The 19987-nt window shown below is 37.1% G+C and overlaps 1 protein-coding gene across 2 annotated transcripts in view; it reads right to left on the bottom strand.

Moving 5' to 3' along the window:
• Positions 1 to 19730, bottom strand: part of FANCC (FA complementation group C) — a 75365-nt gene extending 55635 nt beyond the window's left edge. Inside the window, exons 1-4 of one of the 2 annotated variants that reach the window (XM_085313026.1) lie at positions 18998 to 19730; positions 11134 to 11234; positions 4040 to 4213; positions 2405 to 2489 (exon numbers count right to left, since the gene is read on the bottom strand). In XM_085313026.1, coding sequence (XP_085169152.1) covers positions 2405 to 2489; positions 4040 to 4204 — 250 coding nt within the window. In that variant the 5' untranslated portion in view covers positions 4205 to 4213; positions 11134 to 11234; positions 18998 to 19730. Of the gene's footprint in view, positions 1 to 2404; positions 2490 to 4039; positions 4214 to 11133; positions 11363 to 18997 lie in introns of those variants that run through there. The other variant, XM_085313019.1, reaches the window with a different exon arrangement.
• Positions 19731 to 19987: the final 257 nt, after the last annotated feature.

Here is a 19987-nt window from a genome sequence, read left to right as displayed (position 1 = left end):
AGAAGAAGAAGGGGGAAGGAAAGAAGAAGAAGGGGGAAGGAAAGAAGAAGAAGGGGGAAGGAAAGAAGAAGAAGGGGGAAGGAAAGAAGAAGAAGAAGGGGGAAAGATTGTAATTCCTTTTCTATAACACAGTACAGTCTGGATCAGCCTATGATTCAGTTCATTTATACCTACCCTGTCATGAACTGGACCAGAAACAAGGAACCATGAGAAAGCTCTGATTTTAAAATCAAATATTCTTTTTGGAAGCCTTTCATAAAATTTCTGGTAAAAATATACATATTTATATATACTAAAAAGGTAGATTTGCTAAAATTGAACTTTTTGTGGAAATGAACACATACATAAGCACGCATCTTAGATATATGCTTGAAAGAGCTATTTATCCAAATGAGAAATTACGTGAAACCCACTTGAGAGTCAGCATCTGGTATAACCAACATTATCTTAAAGATCTTCAGAACTTGTGCCAAACAAATGAAATTCAGATGAGTTTAAAATACCAGTTGTCCAAAGAGAACTCAGGTGATTCTAAAAAGAGGAAGGGATGGCAATGTATAAGCAGCCATCTTCAGGTCAGCTGACATCAGGAAATCTCCCTGACCCATCTTTAAGCAGTAAAGTGAAGAATTCCATTACGAGCAAGTTAAGTTTTCTGAACTGGCTTGCTTGCAACTCTGAGGCAACTCCCCTCACTCCTCACAAAACAAACAAACTAAACCAGTTCTTCCTCACCCCTTCTCTACACACATAGAAGCTGAAAGTAAAAATCCATCCTTCTGCTATCTTCAGAAGTAATGAACAACTTGTAGCAAAAGCGCTTTTTCTGCTTTAGAAAATGCTGAGGGATACCAAAGAAGGGGAGAGAATAATAGGAAACCAAGAAGGTAATACTTGGGAATGTTGTGGAAAGGAGCCAAAAAAGCAAAGACAACTGCCTTTCAACTTGGATGAAAAATGAGGGATATCTCACTCTACAACTTAATATATTGTCAGCTGGAAAACACCAGTGGTCTAAAGACTTGCATATTCCAGGGCAAACCTGAGAAGTAAAGCATACATGTAACTGTAAACATTAATAATTATTGATACTCTCAAAACTGGAAATATGGTCAGAAGGAGAAGCTCTCCATTGCAAGAGAATGGTTTCCCCTCTAACAAAGAGGTCCACAGAGAAAAAACACGGTTTTTCTCAGAAGGTGCCACAATAGCATATATTTGCTGCTTAGTGAAAGTCAGCTATGTTTAAACCTATGGTTCCTTCTCAGATTTTCTTCACAAATGGAAATGCTGACATAACATATGTCAACCACGTGTTTCACAGACACATTCACTCTGCCTGTTCTTGACACCAGCTGGAAGAAGATAAATCCAAACCAGAAGACACATAATCACTTTAGCCTAATGCTGTGCTTGATCTAATAAGCCATTCCAGGAGACCACAAAAGTAGTCCTTTCCCGTATTTCCCCAAAAGGAAGCATGAACCAGAGAAGATAGAGTGCAATTTTTTTTTTTTGTAGTTGTAGTAGAATATTAACAAGATAGTCAATTGATAAGATAGAAAACATATAGTTGGGGGCTGAAAGCATAACTTAAAATTAATTTTCTGCTTAACAGTAGATCAACATCTCAGTTCCTGTTTGATGTTCTGGAACTGCTGATGATGTAACACAGGTAGCTTATGCTACTTCCAACCACCATTTATGTTCCTAACTTCTTTCTTCCTCTTTGTTATCATGTGTACACACATGCACACACGCACATACAATCTAAGCATAAGAGGCTATTCATTTTTAATACTTTTTCTTTCCATGTCATCACTTCAATATTTTGCTTTCTGATTTAATTTACATTTTCACTAATTTACAGAGGTGGAAAAGAAATGCAAAATAAAACCTATAAAAAAATATAATTATGAATTTATCACAGCTTTCTATTAATAAAAATGACAAAAGAGAAAATGAATTCTTTAATTCTTTTATGTTAACATATATAACAGAATATTTTGTTTGCTATGTAACTGGAAGAAATCTCTGCTGAAAGTAATCCGACATACTAGATTACGTCCATTTTGGGACCCGAAAAAAAAATAAAATGAAACAGAAAAAAAAACACCAGAAATCATGATGCACATAAAAGTTCATTGGGTTTAAAACCTACTGTTCCCAAGTCAAGATGCTGCAAATAATCCTTGAAATTAATTAGAATCAAAAGTAAATTTAAGACTGCTAAATGCCACACACTATCAATAGTTGTCTATTATCCTCTAATTCCTTTTTTATTATGTCATATCTCTGCAGCATTTTTATATAAAAATCACAGTACACATTAAGTTGGATTTTGCTACTTTCTAGACAACAGAATTTTAGGAACTGTTATAGAAAGATCGTTACAAGTTCTCACCATATCCTATAACAAAAGGATTCCAACAGAGTCTTCCTAGAAGCTGGCCAATTAAAGGGAATTGCTGGATTGCTACAGTTGAATTCTGTTTAAAAACAAACAAACAAACAAAAACATAATAAATATACTGTGCCTCAGAAGTAGGTTTGGAGCACTGTTAACGATATAGATTGTTGTAAATTACAATCCCAATGATTTTGCTGTGAAATGCTCTGGAAAGCAAAATCTCCTCAGCCAGACTTCCTGAAATCAGCTATAATGTCATAGATAAAAACAGGCAAAACTTAAATAGCTAATTTCCTCAACTAATACTTAATTGTGATAGAAAAGATCCTCTCCCAAATAATCATGAAAGTATATTTGTAAACAATCTTATGATAACAGAAGCACAATTAGAATATATTTTCTTGCCCTTCATTGCTTTAATATGCTTTATCATAGTTTCTGAAGAAATTAATACACACTATGGCATAAAACTAATTATCTTTCTGTTGCTTTTGCTTGCGTAAAATTAAATGACATAACAACTAGTCAGCAACAAACTATCATTTAACTTCTAACAAAACAAGACAGCTTCACTATAAAAGTAGGCAGAGTAGTCTATACACAGTCCTGTGTAATCAGTCTTATTTTTCCATTTTTGTAGCTTTACTGTCTAATAAATGAAGGCTTTTAAAAATGGTACTGTGCTAAGATAATGAATAAGTAGCAAGAACGCCTGCTGCTGCAATAAATTCCTTAGATTTGTCTCCCATTTGGAGTGAGCCCTAGACTTTCTGGGGCCATATGCACAAGGTTCATTTCAGGCCAAGCCTCAGATTACTTGAAGTAGCAACATTAATAATATATATTTTTTCGTGTTGGATTTTATCTTTTCTGTCAGATATACACACAAAGGATGAAGCATGCCTACCCAAAAATCTTTTATTTGAAAATTCAGACTTCAGTTTAGGGAAAAACCCTGTAATCTTGAGAAAATATTAAAAAAGAAATACTTTCATAGACACTCAATATCATAACATAATACAGTATTTTGAAGGAAAATTAAAGTGACTACATATGTTTTCCTGAGCATGACTTTTCCAGTGTACACATAAATAATAAAACTTATTTGAAAAAGCAATCTAGTGAGTACAGGCAACAATTAAATTACTCAACAGAACAGCCAGCAGCATATGCCAATGATCTGGCCATATTTCTAGAATTCACTATGTATGCCACGGCAGTGGGGTTAGCATGTCAGCAGACTCTCTAAGATTTAAAGGATCAATTACAATTTTGCATGTTAAGGCCTTTAAATAATCCAATTTATGACCTGGCAACTAGAATCAAGTTCTTGTTTATTTTAAAGAGGTTTTTAAACAGGCTACAAGATTGGCTGGGAATTCTCACATGACAACATAACCAGTCAAGAAGAAAAATCTCCTTTCACAATAAATCAGGGAAACAGGAAGCACATTCCTGTTTGCATTACCGGTGGCTATTTCTCCAATTTGCCTCTCTGATCCAGCAATACATTAGATCAATACCACAAGTTTCTTTGCTGCTGTTAGCTTCTGGTTTTGTCAAAACATAGTTCAGATTGTTTCTGAGGCTGTCTTCAAAACAGTGCATTCTTCCTGTTAAATTACTTACCATATGTTTTAAAGTTTCATAAGTCTGCTGTAGAAACTCCTGCAGTTGGGGCAAGTGATAGCACACATCTTTCTGGGATTCCAAAGTGGTGGCTTGTCCCCACTCAATAGCCTTATCTAACCAATACTCAAAGTTCAGTTTAGGCACTGTAGTATTCTGGGCCATTCCACGATCCTAAAAAAAAAATGTAATTCCAAATTAGGTGGATCTAAACACAGGCTTGAAACCAAGGATGTGAGACAAAGAAAGGGCTTCTGCTTATTTTTTTGTGTTCAGATGAGAAAGGGAGAAGGAACAGAAGTTTTTCCTTTTGTGTTTATATTCTATCAGGCTGTCTATTTTTTTTTTTAATTGTAAGAGGACAAAGTAGTAACCACACAGTGACAAAGCAGCTGAAGTTGCATAATGATTGGTAATTTAACTTAGAATGTACTACCCAGCTGGGTGTCAGTCTCTTATTATCTGAATTTGTTATCATCAACATTTCATTCAAAGAATAATAAAATAATACAAGTGAGCACATGTGGGTATGTATGCAATACATACATGCAATACAATGCAACACGCTGTTACCCAATGTGAGTAACAATGCAATGTTTTCTTTGTTAAATATTATTTTTCTTTTTTCTATCTTTTTTGCAAAAAAAAATTAGAATAGTTTGCATGATGGAAAACTCAAAATGCCTCTTTCAAGGTAAATTAAAGCATTAAAAGAAGATTTGCTCAAAAGACAAAGGATTTGGGGGGATGGGGAGCAAAAATCAGAGGTATAGATAAGTTTCAAGCTCTGCATTTGTAATTGGCAGTTATAAGTCCCAAAGAAGCTTTTCTTAAAAAAAAAAATCTAATAAATTTTGTCTTTCAGCTGTGCTTTTCTTTATTTTCATAAAAAGGAGGGAAAAATTAAAATATCACCACATGCAACATAACTGATAACCTAAATCTGATTTAAAAAAAAAGAAAGATACATAGTCTATACCTAGTTACACACTTCACTTGAAAAAGAACTATCTTTGAGGAAAAATTATTACCGCTGAGTTTCAATGCTGAAATCTTGAATCAAGTTCCACTAGTGAAACAGAAAAGAGCAGTAACTGTTCTTCTGTTTTGCAGTTATATTTTTCATGAGTAGACAGACAGAGAACAGCACAGCAGACTGCATTAACCTTTAAATCTGTCTGAAAGAAATACCTTACAGGCTAAATTCCATCTTTGTCCCTTCTGAGATGGCTGCAAAGATGACTATCAATTAAGGCCAAATATGGTGACAGTTTTCAGACATGATTGGTGTTCACTTGGAAACAGATTTAGACATTAGTAGAAGCAACTGAAATCAGTGGATATTTACCTTCTGCAGCTTTTTGTAAGCTATGCACATGGAGCTAAGGACCAAAAAATAAATTTCAATTTGAGCACCAGCCCTGCAAATCAAGCCTGCTTTATACAGCTCTCATCAACTCTTTACATTCACATCACTTAAATAACATGATAATCCAAGCCTGATAAAAATCTTAAGATTAATAAATATTATAATCATAACACATATGTAAATGTCCGATAATGAACCACAGCTAATATATAATACGAGTTGGATCCTGTACAGCAAGAAAATACTTAAACAAGTAAGGTAAGGCAGTTGGCTGGCCAGAGTTCAAAGTGTGCTTGCTCTAAACATGATCAAAGTAATGTAAGTAAAGCCTGTGCTTTTTGCATTCTATATTATACTCCCATTTCTATTTGTAACTGTTGCTATTAGTGGAACTCTTAATAGCTCTGTGCAGTGCCAAAATCCTACTGTTTTCTAATATCTCTAAACTAGTAAGCATTAAAAATCAGGTATGAGACTTCATCACAATAGCACTCTGGTAAATGACATAAGTTAAACATCTAGCTGCAATTAGCCATCAAACTTGCTATTATCATAGGGACATAATAAAGAATTGAAAAACAAATTATGCCCAGAAATTTGATTTACAGATCTGAGTAAATTAATGAGCCTGTTTCTTGACCCCACATAAGAATAATCCTCCTGAATAATCACAAAATAAGCGCTCTAACAGAATGCTGCTAAAAAAAAAAAAAAGGAAGAAAGAAAAGAAAAAAACCCACCACAATAAATAATTTTTTATTTAGTTTTAAGCATTCATAGAACGATAAGGTTGGAAGGGACCTCTGCAGATCACCTAGTCCAACCCGCAGCATAGCCCCATACAGGGACTGAATCCACAACCTTGGCATTAGCAGCACCACGCTCTAACCAACTGAGCTAAACCTGCCCCAAAAATGCACACCACAGCATTCAGGGCCAGTCACAGAGACAACAGAAAACTGAACAGAGGATCTCCAGGTAAGCAAATCGAACAGGTTTTTCTCCTGTACAAGGTATATGCAATAACCATTTAAACATGCACACTAGCACAACAATCACAGGGCAAATATAGTCTTTTTCCAGAAGTCTGATAACCCAGCTCTACAGTAAAGAAGGTATTGTATCTCCCTTCTTCGTTACATCTAAATAGATGTGTAGGTCCACAGGAACTGCTTAGCAACTCCTTAGCTGGTCCAGGGCAATTTTCTGAGATGGAAAACAAAGACTGAGATGCACAATCTTGTTTAACTACAACAAAAAAAAGGAGAAACATCAATATAGTTTAAGTAAGTGTTAAAGTTTCTATATTCAATACATTGCTAACTCCATTTTTTTATTTTTAGTTTCTGATAGTCAATTCCCTTAAGATACCTGTTCTGAATCTCTTGGATATGTGCAAAGTACCATCTCATCTATATAGAATCAGAAAATCATAGGATCAGTAAGGTTGGAAGGGACCTCTGGAGATCATCTAGTCCAGCCTTCCTGCTCTGCAGGGTCACCTAGAGCATGTCAGACAGGGTTGCATCCAGGCGGGCCTTGAAGATCTCCAGAGGAGATTCCATCCCCTCTGGGCAACYTGGTCCAGTGCTCTGTCACTCTCACAGTGAAGAAATTCCCCCTCACTTTCAGGCAGAACTTCCTATGGTTCAGTTTCTGCGCATTGCCTCTTGTCCTGTCACACGGGACAACTGAAGAGAGTTTGTCCCCATCCCCTTGACACCCTCCCTTCAGGCACTTGTACACATTGATAAGATCTCCCTCAGCCGTCTCTTCCCCAGGCTGAAGAGGCCCAGCTCTCGCAGCCGTTCCTCACAGGGCAGATGCTCCAGCCCTCCGATCATCTTCGTAGCCCTACGCTGGACTCAGTCCAATAGAGACATGGAGATACTGGAGAGAGGAGCCCACAGCTGGACACAGTTCTCCAGATGATGCCTCCCCAGGGCTGAGTAGAGGGGCAGGATCACCTCCCTCCAYCTGCTGGCAACACTCTTCCTAATGCACCCCAGGATACCCTTGGCCTTCTCGACCACAAGGGCACATTGCTGGCTCCTGGTCAACTTGTCATCCACCAGCACTCCCAGGTCTTTCTCTGCAGACCTGCTCTCCAGAAGGTCAGCCCCCAGCTTGTACTGCTGCATGGAGTTATTCCTCCCTAGGCGCAGGACTCTGCAGTTGCCCCTGCTGAACCTCAGGAGGTTCCTCTCTGCCCAACTCTCCAGCCTGTCCAGGTCTCTCTGAATGGCAGCATAGCCCCCAGGTGTGTCAGCCACTCCTCCCAGCTTGGGATCACCAGCAAACTCACTGAGGAGGCACTCTGTCCCCTCATCCAGGTCACTGATGAAAAAATTGAGGAGGATGGGACCCAGTACTGAGCCCTGGGGGACACCACTAGCCACAGGCCTCCAACTAGACTCCACACCACTGATGACAACTCTCTGAGCTCTGCCTTTCAGCCAGTTCTCAATCCACCTCACTGTCCATTCATCTAACCTACACTTCCAGAGCTTCTCTAGGAGGATGCCATGGGAGACAGTGTCAGAAGCCTTGCTGAAGTCAAGGTACACAACGTCCACTGCTCTCCCCTCATCTACCCAGCCAGTCAGGCCATCAGAGAAGGCTATCAGGTTGGTTAAGCAGGATTTCGCCTTGGTGAATCCATGCTGACTACTCCTCATCGCCGCCTTCTCCTCCATATGCCTGGAGATGGCATCCATGATGAGTCATTCCATCACCTTTCCAGGGATGGAGGTGAGGCTGACTGGCCTATAGTTGCCTGGGTCCTCCTCCTTGCCCTTTTTGAAGACTGGAGTGACATTGGCTTTCTTCCAGTCCTCAGGCACCTCTCCAGTTCTCCAGGACTTTTCAAAGATGATGGACAGCAGCCTGGAAAGAACATCCGCCAGCTCCCTCGGTACTCGTGGGTGCATCCCATCTGGGCCCATGGATTTGTGGATGTCTAGCCTGCCCAGGTGGTCTCTAATCCTATCCTCCTCAACCAAAGCAAAGTCTTCCCTTCTCCAGACTTTCTCCCTTGTCTCCAGGCTCTGGGATTCTTGAGGGCTGCTCTTAACAGTGAAGACAGAAGCAAAGAAGGCATTCAGTAATTCTGCCTTCTCCATATCCCTTGTCACCAGGGCACCCGCCCCATTCAGTAGTGGGCCCACATTTTCCCTAGTCCTCTTCTTGCTGCTGATGTATTTGAAGAAGCCCTTCCTGTTGTCCTTAACATCCCTTGCCAGACTCAATTCCAGCTGGGCCTTAGCCTTCCTCACCGCATCTCTACACACTCTGACTGCATTCCTATAATTCTCCCAAGTAGCCTGTCCCCTCTTCCACATTCTGTGTACATTCTTCTTCTGTCTGAATTTGGCCAAGAGCTCCTTGCTCACCCATGCAGGTCTCCTGCCCCTTTTGCTGCACTTCTTCCTCCTTGGGATGCACTGCTGTTGAGCTTGGAGGAAGTGATGCTTGAATACTAGCCAGCTCTCCTGGACCCCCTTCCTTCTAGGGCCTTAACCCATGAGGTTCCTCCAATCAGGTCTCTGAAGAGCCCAAAGTCTGCTCTCCTGAAGTCCAGCATTGCAATCCTGCTTGTTGCCTTACTTCTTTCCTGCAGGATCCTGAACTCCACCATCTCATTATCACTGCAGCCAAGGCTGCCCGCAACCTTCACATCACTAACCAGTCACTCTCTGTTGGTAAGGACAAGGTCCAGCAGGACACGCTTCCTCGTACGCTTCTCCTCCATTTGTGACAAGAAGTTATCATCAATGCATTGCAAGAGCCTCCTGGTCTGTTTATTTCTCGCTGTGTAGTCCTTAATCATTTCTATAATGTTCTATACATAAACTACTCTTGCCAGTCCAGTGCTGATAGTCATTGCCACTGACTGTTCTGGGATACTATCAATTCACATTCTTACAAAACATATACTGAGATCACAAAAGTGATTAAAGTAACATTTCTGACAATTGCTGTGTTGTTCATATAAGCACTTGGTCTTGCTTTAGCACTCTGATATGCCTCAATTTATCCTTAATCAAGAACATACTTAACTTAAATGTACATAAATATTTTGCTGGATCACAACCTTGTTTATGCCAGACTAAAACAAAATCAGGAAGAAAGAAAACCCACATCTTACACACCTGTTCTATTTGCAAAAGCATGGCTTTTAAGCTGTACTTATTTCTTTGCTTTCTTCAGAAGACACTAGTAAAATAGCAATTTTTCTAATTTACTTACTTAAACTACAGCATCCAGTCCTAAAAACAGAAGAGCTATTTTATTAACTTTAACTTAATCTTGTCTTTACCTCAACATTACTGGAAAGCATATAGTAAAATTACTGAATGTATAAATAACACAATAAAAAAATCATGATATACCAAACCTAACAGACAGATTTCATCTCAAAAACTAACACGGGACATATAGTTTATTAATAAAGGAAATATAAAATCACTAGTTAATTAAATTTAATTAAGAATTAACATTTAGGTTCCAGTGAAGTATAAAACTTTTAAAAAGACCTACAGAAACTATAGATAATAAAGTCCTGATTCATAACCTAACCTATTATACTGTGAATTGTATTTCCAAGCTCTTTCAGGTTCATTTCCACTTTCTGCAGTTAGCTGGGACTCATTTTGTTTCAGCTGCCACAACCAAAAACTGCTTCTTATTTTTGACTACTTATACGAGAATATTAGAAATTGAAAAGTTGGATTTACTATGCATTGCCTTAAGCTACCCTTTACTTTTAGAAAGGAGGGGAAGAAAGAGTCCTATGGCTCCTCTTGCAGAAYCTGTCTGTCAAACGCTCCTGCTCTTGTATTTTCAGGCACACGGAACCCTGCAGAGCTTAGGCATGAGGGTATTTGTTACATCTTTCAGAAGCTGAAGGAAGCACTTCTAACAAGGAATGGATTAGCTTTATTCTGTGAAGTGAGCTATCGGGATTAGTGTCTAAAATGTAACATTTTAGTCAGTAACTTTTGTTATCACATCTTGAGGCAAAGCTCTACAGTATACCAGCGCACTCCACGTAACAACTGAGTCATAGCTACATTCTCCTGAACACATATATACAACTATCACACTGTCAAAGTCTTCCATAGGAAACATTCTCATTTACTATTCATCTACAGTAAAGAATGAAATATTTGAAAAGATCAAAGAGACATCAATAAAGTTTTCTGAAAACTTCTTCACAACTATCTCCTTATCGATAGTCTGAATATGAAATAGTATCTCTACATCCAGCATGTAAAGTAGTAAAAGAGTAGGGTTTTTTCTCTGAAAGCATAGAGATGCAATCATTTTAAATAAAACCGTAAGAGAAGTCAGTAAAAGTAAAGTAATTTCTTCAGTATTCCAAATCCTGAAACACAGACCCAGTAATAATAAAAGGTAAGGAAATCTGCAGTTCCTTAAATATATAGCTCCTTAGAAAGAATTTCTGTCATAGAACATTCAGCTGAAAAAAGGCTTTTACAGCTTTCAGTGTCACCAAATCTACCTTTAACAGATTGCCAAAAAATGACTGCTAAACAAGACTAAAGACTGGACAAGTAATAAATTCAGCTATGATTTTTTAAATAAATAAAAGTAGAAGGATCTGAAATATCATTTAGCTACATTATTACTTTATGTCATAGCATCAAGGTTTCCAAACGTGACAAAAACTCATATGCAAGATATAAAACCATCATTCATATACCTTTCCTTGAATTGGTGGCAAGTAGCTCCACACTTCAAAAGAACACTTCAATTTCCATTACTCCATCTCCTCTCTCAAGTCATACCTATCAGCAACCCCAGCTTGTGAGGAAAGAAAAACAGTTAAAATATTTACATGACGTCAGGGTCCAAAGGCCCCAACCAGAACAAGTCTCTTTTGAACTAACAGAACATATAAAGATATTCCACATTCCAAAATGATTTTTAGAGTTGTTACATATATAAAAGCAGAACAGTCTTTTCAAAACACATTTCTTACTATTCTAATGACTATTAGGAGACTAGTAAGCACTCTAGTATATTTTATGATTGAAAGATACCACGCTTTTGGCCCTTGCTTAATCATCAACTGAATTATAATATAACATGATTGATACACTAATATAGAAGACGACTCTCTTAACTTTCTCTTTCCAGGTTTTAAAGATGATGAAAATCAAGCCACAGACTTACTATCAAATGGATGACAGTTATAACAAAAATGTAGTAATTATCCAGAATAAAGACACTGTTTTTCATTTACTATTTCTCTCTATAAAATATTTATTGGGTTACATCATCTTTTTCCCCACAAATATATTTTTCATCTTTACCTTGACAATTCTCCTTACACTTGCCGAGACTTAACAAAGTTTATATTTTCTTTTTTCTTGTTGTTTCTAGCATTCTTTATTTCCCACTTCAAGGATAATGTATTACTGTCCCCATGGAAATAAATTCAGAAAAAAATTAATGAGGGAAAGAACAAATAAATTTTAAAAATTTCAAAAAAAGCTCAAGAGTAATAAACGCTAGATGCATATATACATATTTATATTGTAGACTTCCGGTAGACTAGAAGTTCAGAATAAACTAGAGAGCAATTCCCATATTTATTCTGCACTTATGTGCAGTGTTATCATCTAATTTATTAAACAAAATAACTAGAATAGTTTGCCTATTCTTTTTTGCACCAGCATCCACACGTCTTTTACTCCACACACGTGCCACTGATAGAAGACAGCCTGTCTGGTTACAGACTTTCTGAATTAAAACAAATAGCACACAAATATCTCCTCCCTCTTCCTCCGGAAACAAAAACAAAAGAACAGTCTTCCCAGAAGGAAGCAACACTGGCTAAGGTGGGTTGGAAAATATGCAAAATTTACTAAACTAGTAGTTGTCAAGCAGATGTAAAGGCTGATAAAATCTCTCAATCTCTGTATTGACAATTCTCCCAGGGAAAAGAAATTTGCTCCTGTGAATTAAAGGAGGAATATTTTCTCTGTTTACTCACAGAATTAATATTTTAATAGCTGTGAGATCTGCCTTCTGAAATACATTATCCGGTCTCACTGGAAAAGGGACTTCTTCAAGGGACTATGCCAACTGCCAGGACTATTCATACAGACAGTGTATAAATTAAACTTTCTGCAAAGGTTAAAATCTGTGTAAAGTTACAAACAGCAAAATGAAGTTTCTGCTTTTGTCCTGTCACCTTGCAGGACTGGAAAAGACCTGATGTTTTGAAAAGCATGAGGTTTTGATGAGTAAATATTATTTATTAGCCTTCCTTTTGGAAAACTTGCTAACAGTAAACATATCACCCAAAAATTGATTTTAAAACCTTCTGGTCCTAATGGCAGGCTTGTCTTGCAACAATAGATCTCATTGCTGATAGACATATTTATGGAGCCTGTGAATAAAACCTTATTCAAGAAAGAGACAGAAATACTGTCCCAGCACCTTGCTCTAATTCGTATCTTTTGCCCAAGGGAACAGTAAAGGATGCGAAAGACATTTAGAAATGATATCACTCAGTTTTACAGATGTTATTTGTTACCTTTCCGTCATGAATCCTAACAGGTCAAGAAGGCAATTAATTATCATCTTGCCAAAAGAGGCAACTGCCAGTGCATAAAACAGGTTAATTCATCTTTAGACAAACAGGATAGAACAGACAGTAAGGCAAACTACCTTCGCAGCTCTGACAGGTGATTCTACGCAATTCATCAAAACACTGTACAATATGAGGTCCTAAACCAGAAGGATTCCAATTTCAGAATTAGCTAAAGCAAATCCAGCAAGGTCCACATGAAGCTGCCCATGCTATTAGACAAGGAATCAGCTGCAAATACACAATGGAAATTTGTTTCAAGGCAAGAGGGCAAACCCCAGATTTGACTACTGCATACTGACGCAAACCAGATCAACACGGCCTGCCAAAACAGAAGCCCGACTTGAAAGAATCAAGCAACTTCTGGTTCACCATTTAACTACTTGCTTTTCTTCCATAGTTGAACTGCTCATCTCTCATCAGAAAACAGCAATCTACAAAGATTACCAAAGGTAACACCAATTTATGATACATAACACAATATAGCAGAAGCTGGAAATGATACACTGGACATGATGAACAGAAACGCAACGAGTATATGCCTTCACAGTCTTATAGAAATGGTGGGGAAAAATCCTTTCAATATATTCCCCCAATAAGGTAAAAACACGTATTTTTCCTACATAGTCTAAACTGCAAAATTTCCAAGATTATTTTGGTAACAATCAGGTCACTTCAATGTGACAACCTTTTCTATTGCTTGAGAGAGAAAGATTTTTTTTTGTATGGCTCTAATAAAGATGAATGCTAAAGTATTCCCGGATTTCTTTTGCTGGACAGAGCCTTTTCACTCAGCCTAATTCTTTCCCAACTGACTTCTGGTGCAACAGCTGCTATTAAGGCCACACAAAGAGAAATGCAGCTAGCAGGACAATGCAAACAAAACTTAAATGCAGTTCTGTAAAGAGGAATTAGGCCTGGCTCAACCTAAGAACTGCAGGAGGCTGAACTGCCTCTGAAGAGTATCTGTGAGCATAAAAATAATTTATTTGTATACTATTTTGCAAAAAGTCTAATCACTGCTCACACTAGTTTAGCTAGTAATATCACAGATAATTTGCAAATGGACATTCAATATCAGTATTTTGCATGCTATACAATTTAGGTGCTCTTTGGCAGGCTACAGTGTAAGGAACAAAATTCTGAACCTGTTGAAATCAGCCACAAAATCGTTATTAGTCTCAGTAAAGCCTAGATTTCACACAGGGCATTCAAAACACTGGGAACGTTATGCACACAACAGCCCACAAAGTTGGCAACGGGATCAGTATTAGCGACAGTGGGAAATTCTTGTTAGATGAAATTTATTGTTTGCATCACCTCCCAGAATCCAATCTGCTAGCTAATGCTTCATTCAGTGAACCTCACGGTTCATCCGATAAAAGCTTTGACTATTAAGTTTTCATCACTCTCTCCTGGCAAACAGCACCTTTTCACACACTCTTATTTGTGCCAATGCAAAGACAGGAATGAACTATAAATAGATGCAGTCATTTTTTATACCAAATACAAATGGTATTTTCTGAACTGCACTTTAACATGCACTTGCCACTGTCTCCTCTAGCATAAATCCACAGCTGTAAATTCTTTTTGTAACTTGAAGTTCCTAAAAGGATTTCTTCACCCTCTTCCTTACAAAAAAGGACATTACTTCAAGAAAGAATATTACTGTTACTTCAACAGTAACAAAAAAGAACAAAATGATCAATCTGATCTGAACATACATAAAACCAAGTTACTTAGACTTCCCCTGCCATTGAACTGCCTCCTCAATTAATTTTTATTTATATATTCCTTAAGTGGCATATAAAAAAAAATTACCTTGAAATTTCATTATTCTGCAAAAGTCTTAGCCTAGAGATAGCTTCAATGTTTCACCATGAAATGTACAGCATTTCTCTTTCCTGAGTTACAATACTCGGAGCTACCAGCAAAGGAGCTACATATATAAATTAATCCTTGGCAAGCGCTTGCTTTTCAGAGCTTTTTTTTTGAGTTCTTCAATTAAAAAAACGCAGTAATTCCTTAGTTTCTAAGCATAAGTAGAAGGGCATATACTAAATTATACACAGCGAGTTATAATATTATTCCTCAGCGCAGAAGAGTTACATATGACTCAATATAAAACAAAAATGAAAAAAATTACATGCCTTTGTACTAGGTAGTCAAAGATCATCATTCACTTCTTCCTATATGCATTAAAATAAACTAAAAAAAGAGAAAACTTCAAAAGAGGTTCCTCCCAAACAATATCTTCTTCCAATTGGGCTGTGGAGAAGATGCTGCAGACAAGCACCAAGTCCCCCAAAAATCGGTTTGTTTTATGTTAAAACACAAATACACAGAACAAAAAACTTTAAAATACCCATAGCTTTTCAGACATAGAGAAAAATGACTACATCCTTTCTTTTTTTTCAATTCAGTACTGAGTTAACATTAAAGGGCTGAATCAGCTGACTATAGCCCAGCTGAGTGGATCAGCTGATATAAGTGTTTCTTCCTGATTTCAAGAGCGTGAACGTCTCCCTGAGTATACACTTTTCCCATGCTGGTCTGCCTAAGTGGCTTGGCCCAACGTCAAGTATAAAACCTGAACAACCAACAAGAGACTTTCAAAGAGAGCAACAGGATGGTACTGTTTTAACTCACATATTGCTTCTGGGTGACTGGGGACACTCAGCATCATGACGGTATGCATGTTAGAGACCAGTAATGGGAATCACATCGGTATTGGGACTGAACTGTATATTGCAATTTTGCTATATTTTGCCCTGTGTATACACTTGTATTGTGATTTCAGTATATTGCTGTATCACTCTGCTAAATCAAAAATCCTGTGTAGCATCAAATATCTTCGAAATAAACATTTATATAAATGTTATAAACATCTCTGTGTGTGGACCATCTCAAAGAACCTGGTCAGAGAGCACTGGGATCCTGATAAGGGCCCAAACTCTTCAGCATAAGTATCTGTATATCAGTTAAAATACTGCTTACTGTACTAATATCCAGAGCTAGCCATACAGTGTATAAAACTGTCTTGCTTATACTAAGCAAATTCTTTTTCTCCAAAATTTCCCTAGATTTCTTTTTCCTTTTAAGAACTTCTAAACTTACTATACTAATGACTCATGTACCTTTCATTGCAATTTTCTTCAGCTCTTTAAACTTACAGCATTTTTAGAAATGAATTTTAAATGTAAGGAAACAAAGATAAGCACCCAAAATGACTTGACAAAGGTCACTCAGAAAGCAAATAGCAGAAAGTGAAATAAGACACAGATCTCACGCATTCCAGTTCACTAGACAACACTGCTTCTCAAGGATTTGTTCAAAGATAATCTATTATTCAAACTAAGCTCCTCAAGCATCACACAACGATACGTGCAATGGTGAAGAAAAAAGATACAGATCACACAGCAAACATGGATATTATTTTCTTTCCAAGTCTCATATACTTAATTACTTTTATATGAATTCTAACAAAAGTACAGTAAGCATAGGTAAACATAGAATGTACTTATAACAGTGACAGCTGAGGCTACTGAATTTCTGTGAAAAGCACTCACATAGTCCAAATACAATGGCAGCAACTTAGCAAATGAAAGAATGAGTTTCTCTTCAGTGTAAAACCTTGCCAAGGGGTCTTATACTTTTCTCTCTTATCTCTCTGATGTCTTACCCACAGATTTATCCACAGAATGAAATTTTCTGAATAAAGATGTATTTATGACACCAAGTCCATCTGACAGAAACAGCTAATTCTTCTGAAAAATGCATTTTAACAACTTAATGACATCTACACCTTTTTGTTGTGCACTGTTTTAATATATCCTAACAGACATTTGTCCCTTGAGTCCATTGACAAGGTTTCATGATATTCACAGGCATTAAATTAGCCCATTCATTCTCTGCAAACAAGAAGAGAGAAGTTTCCCCAGAAACATCCAGAGTAAAAGTTTTCAGTGATTCACTCAGTCAAATTGACACTGCAGCAACAATTAGCTATGTGGGCATTTACACTGGAGAAATAGCTAATGACATTCAAAGCAATGATGCTTGGGGGACTTTCAGTCAATTATTCCTGCATGTTCTATCCCCATGTACTTTTTAAATGTGCTAATACTGGATCCTGCAAGTTGCCAGTAAGATTTCTGTCCCATACCTCAACAAAAAATTCACAATTTAACAATGCCACTGCTGGCATGAAACTAAAGCTACATAGTTCTGGTATTCTAATGGAAGCAAGTTCCTCATGAATTCAGGTCAGTTGATGATAGATGAGAACTTTTAATGTACAGCATATGAAAAAAGTATTAACTAGTGGTATGTCTCTTGGCCTAGATTTCTTGGACACTCATATATGTCAATTTAGTTGTATATTATGATACTTTTATTACAGTCACTGTTTGGAATATTTCAGTACTGTCACATAGTTAATCTAGATTTATAAAATAAACATGTCTAGTGAATCTACCAGTAGGGAGGAAGGACAGCCCTGAAGTTTGGCTCCAGAGTCAGAGGTCTAGGAGTCTGATTCCTACTTCTGACACGTCCCACATGAGACACTAAAGTCATTTCATTTTCCAAGGCCTGTTCTGCTTCACTTTTGCAGAAGCCCAATTAGCACTGCTCTAATTTCAAACTTTAATACTGAACTACCTTTCTGTATTTTTTAATCAAACCAAAAGTACATATCTGGTAAAATATGATTTGTTCTATTTGCAAGTAAAAATAATCTGTTCCTCTCAAAGATACAAAAAGATCCCTATTAGGTACAGTAGCCTGGAGGACTTTATTTCCTCAGATCACCATAACTAATGCTGTGCAGATTACATTTAAGCAAGTCAGCCATCTTCAGATTTTGCTTCCAATAACGTCCACACAATTTATTACTAATAGTCTTGTGTAAGTATAATTCCAGTTATTATTTTCCTGTAGAATTTCTATTAAAGTTGAAAATGCACCAAAAAAAAATGCAGAAGTTTTATGTCAGAGCCTTGAAACCATATGCAAAGTTGACAGTTAATAACAACAGAAACCTCTTGCAAACAAAGTGAATTTGATATAAGTCCATCCTTTACCATTACATACATCAGAGTAAAACCACTCTTGAAAAGGTGTTAAAGAAGCTGTAATACAGAAATTGTGAATTCAGATGTAAATCACAGCAGTGTTAATGTCTTCCTTTATTAATATTCACAAGTATTTCTGTATTACAATATTTGATTCCAAATGATGATCATCACATCCTATTTGTCACAGCCATTCTAAAATAAATATTATTTCTATACTAGAATGTATAACTAAGTAAAAGGCCAGCCTATGCTTCTCCAGTCTTAGTATTTTTGAAATATTTTTGCATTATCCACAAAATTATTGATACTCATTAAAAAGAAAACACTTAACATATTCTGTATTCCTGTAACTTAAAAAGCAGACTATTTGCCCCTAAAATGGTCTGAGAGGTTGGTGGGGTGCACTACAAATTTCTAGATGGAAGGAATTTTTAATTCCAAAGATACACAAAAGAAAACATGAATTTTTAATGAGCACATTATCCTTGCCTTCACTTCAGCAATGTTCTAACAATAATGACAGTCATTTATGAAAACATTAACTGTAAAAATACACCTGAGAATATCCTCTTCAGTTAAAGTGTTTAATCTGAGTTTTTACTTGATTTATTATAGCTACATTACTGCTTACATATGTAATCAGATCTTTACAGCCTGACATTCTTCTACACATTTTTTTATATCAGGTTAGTACAAAGCATGTTGTACTGATCAACTAAAATTTGTTTGATAAGTCTAAGACTGAAGATTTTTATGTGGAGTTAGTCTCATAAAATATATGCAGCTTCCTGAAAAGCATCAAACACAATTTCACATATATCAAAAGACTACAAAATTTTCTAAATGACTTTCAGGGAACCACTGTTAGAGCTACATAACAGATCTCCTACCTTTTAAAACAGGTCCTTTTCAAAAATAGCACCTTCACAGCTGTAGGTCAGTATACTGAAATATACTGCTTAAGGAAAAATTAAGGAGAAATTATAATTTAAGAGAGGACAGAGTGTACAAGGGAAGGGTGATAAAAGAAAACAAGTTGCTCCTTTTAGAAGAGGACTACTCTCTTTAGTACCTACAACAGATACTCTTCATTGCCTTAACTGTCCCTAATACCACCCTAAAGTGGGCATTTTTGCTTGTGTCCCCTGTGATGCTTTCACCCGACAGAGGTAGCATGCTGCAGCTAACATGATGTGCACACAGGCCAGCTGGCCCATGTACATGTGCTGACTTGCTAGATGACTATTGTCAAAGAGAATGTAGAACATATTTCCACCCATCTTCCTCCCAAAAACAGTACAGATTTCAGCCTGTTTCACCCAGCATCCATTTCTTAGAAAATGCATATAGAAATGCAATTATCTTTCAGACCTCTATACTTTTTTCCACACTTCATTAAAATTGGGTTCAACAGGTTCTATACCTAGAAGGCAAAAGGCAGAAAACTGGTGCAATCACACAGGTTGGATTTCCCTGGGAAACTGGGAACAAAAAGCACAGAAGTGATGATCAGAATCATGCATATATGTCACAAGATAATCTTCAGTCTTTGCTGCTGAGTCATACTAAACCATACTAAACCATTGCCATATTCTCTAAAGACAAGTCTCCAGCAAGGGAGAACTGTGGTAAAGTTTATATTCTCTTTACAAACCAACCACTAGAGGACAACTGTAATCATGCAGCAGGCCTGTTTCCATCCAAAAGATGGCAGTGGTGAACAAGCATCAACACAAGAGGAAGAGAGTGCAACAGGGAGGCAAAAAATGATAACCAAATAGAGTGTAAAGAGAGAACTTTTCAGTAAATCCAAAACTCAAAAGTTTTTCATGCATCTGCCAGTAGCTCACAATATACTTAAATAGATCAGATTTTACTTG

The sequence above is a fragment of the Rhea americana genome, unplaced genomic scaffold (assembly GCF_003343005.1).
Source record: "Rhea americana isolate MKP2758 unplaced genomic scaffold, rheAme1 scaffold_11, whole genome shotgun sequence".
In the NCBI taxonomy this organism is placed as follows: domain Eukaryota; kingdom Metazoa; phylum Chordata; class Aves; order Rheiformes; family Rheidae; genus Rhea; species Rhea americana.
Note: the sequence above shows the minus strand (reverse complement) of the source record. Positions and strands in the feature narration are given on the sequence as shown.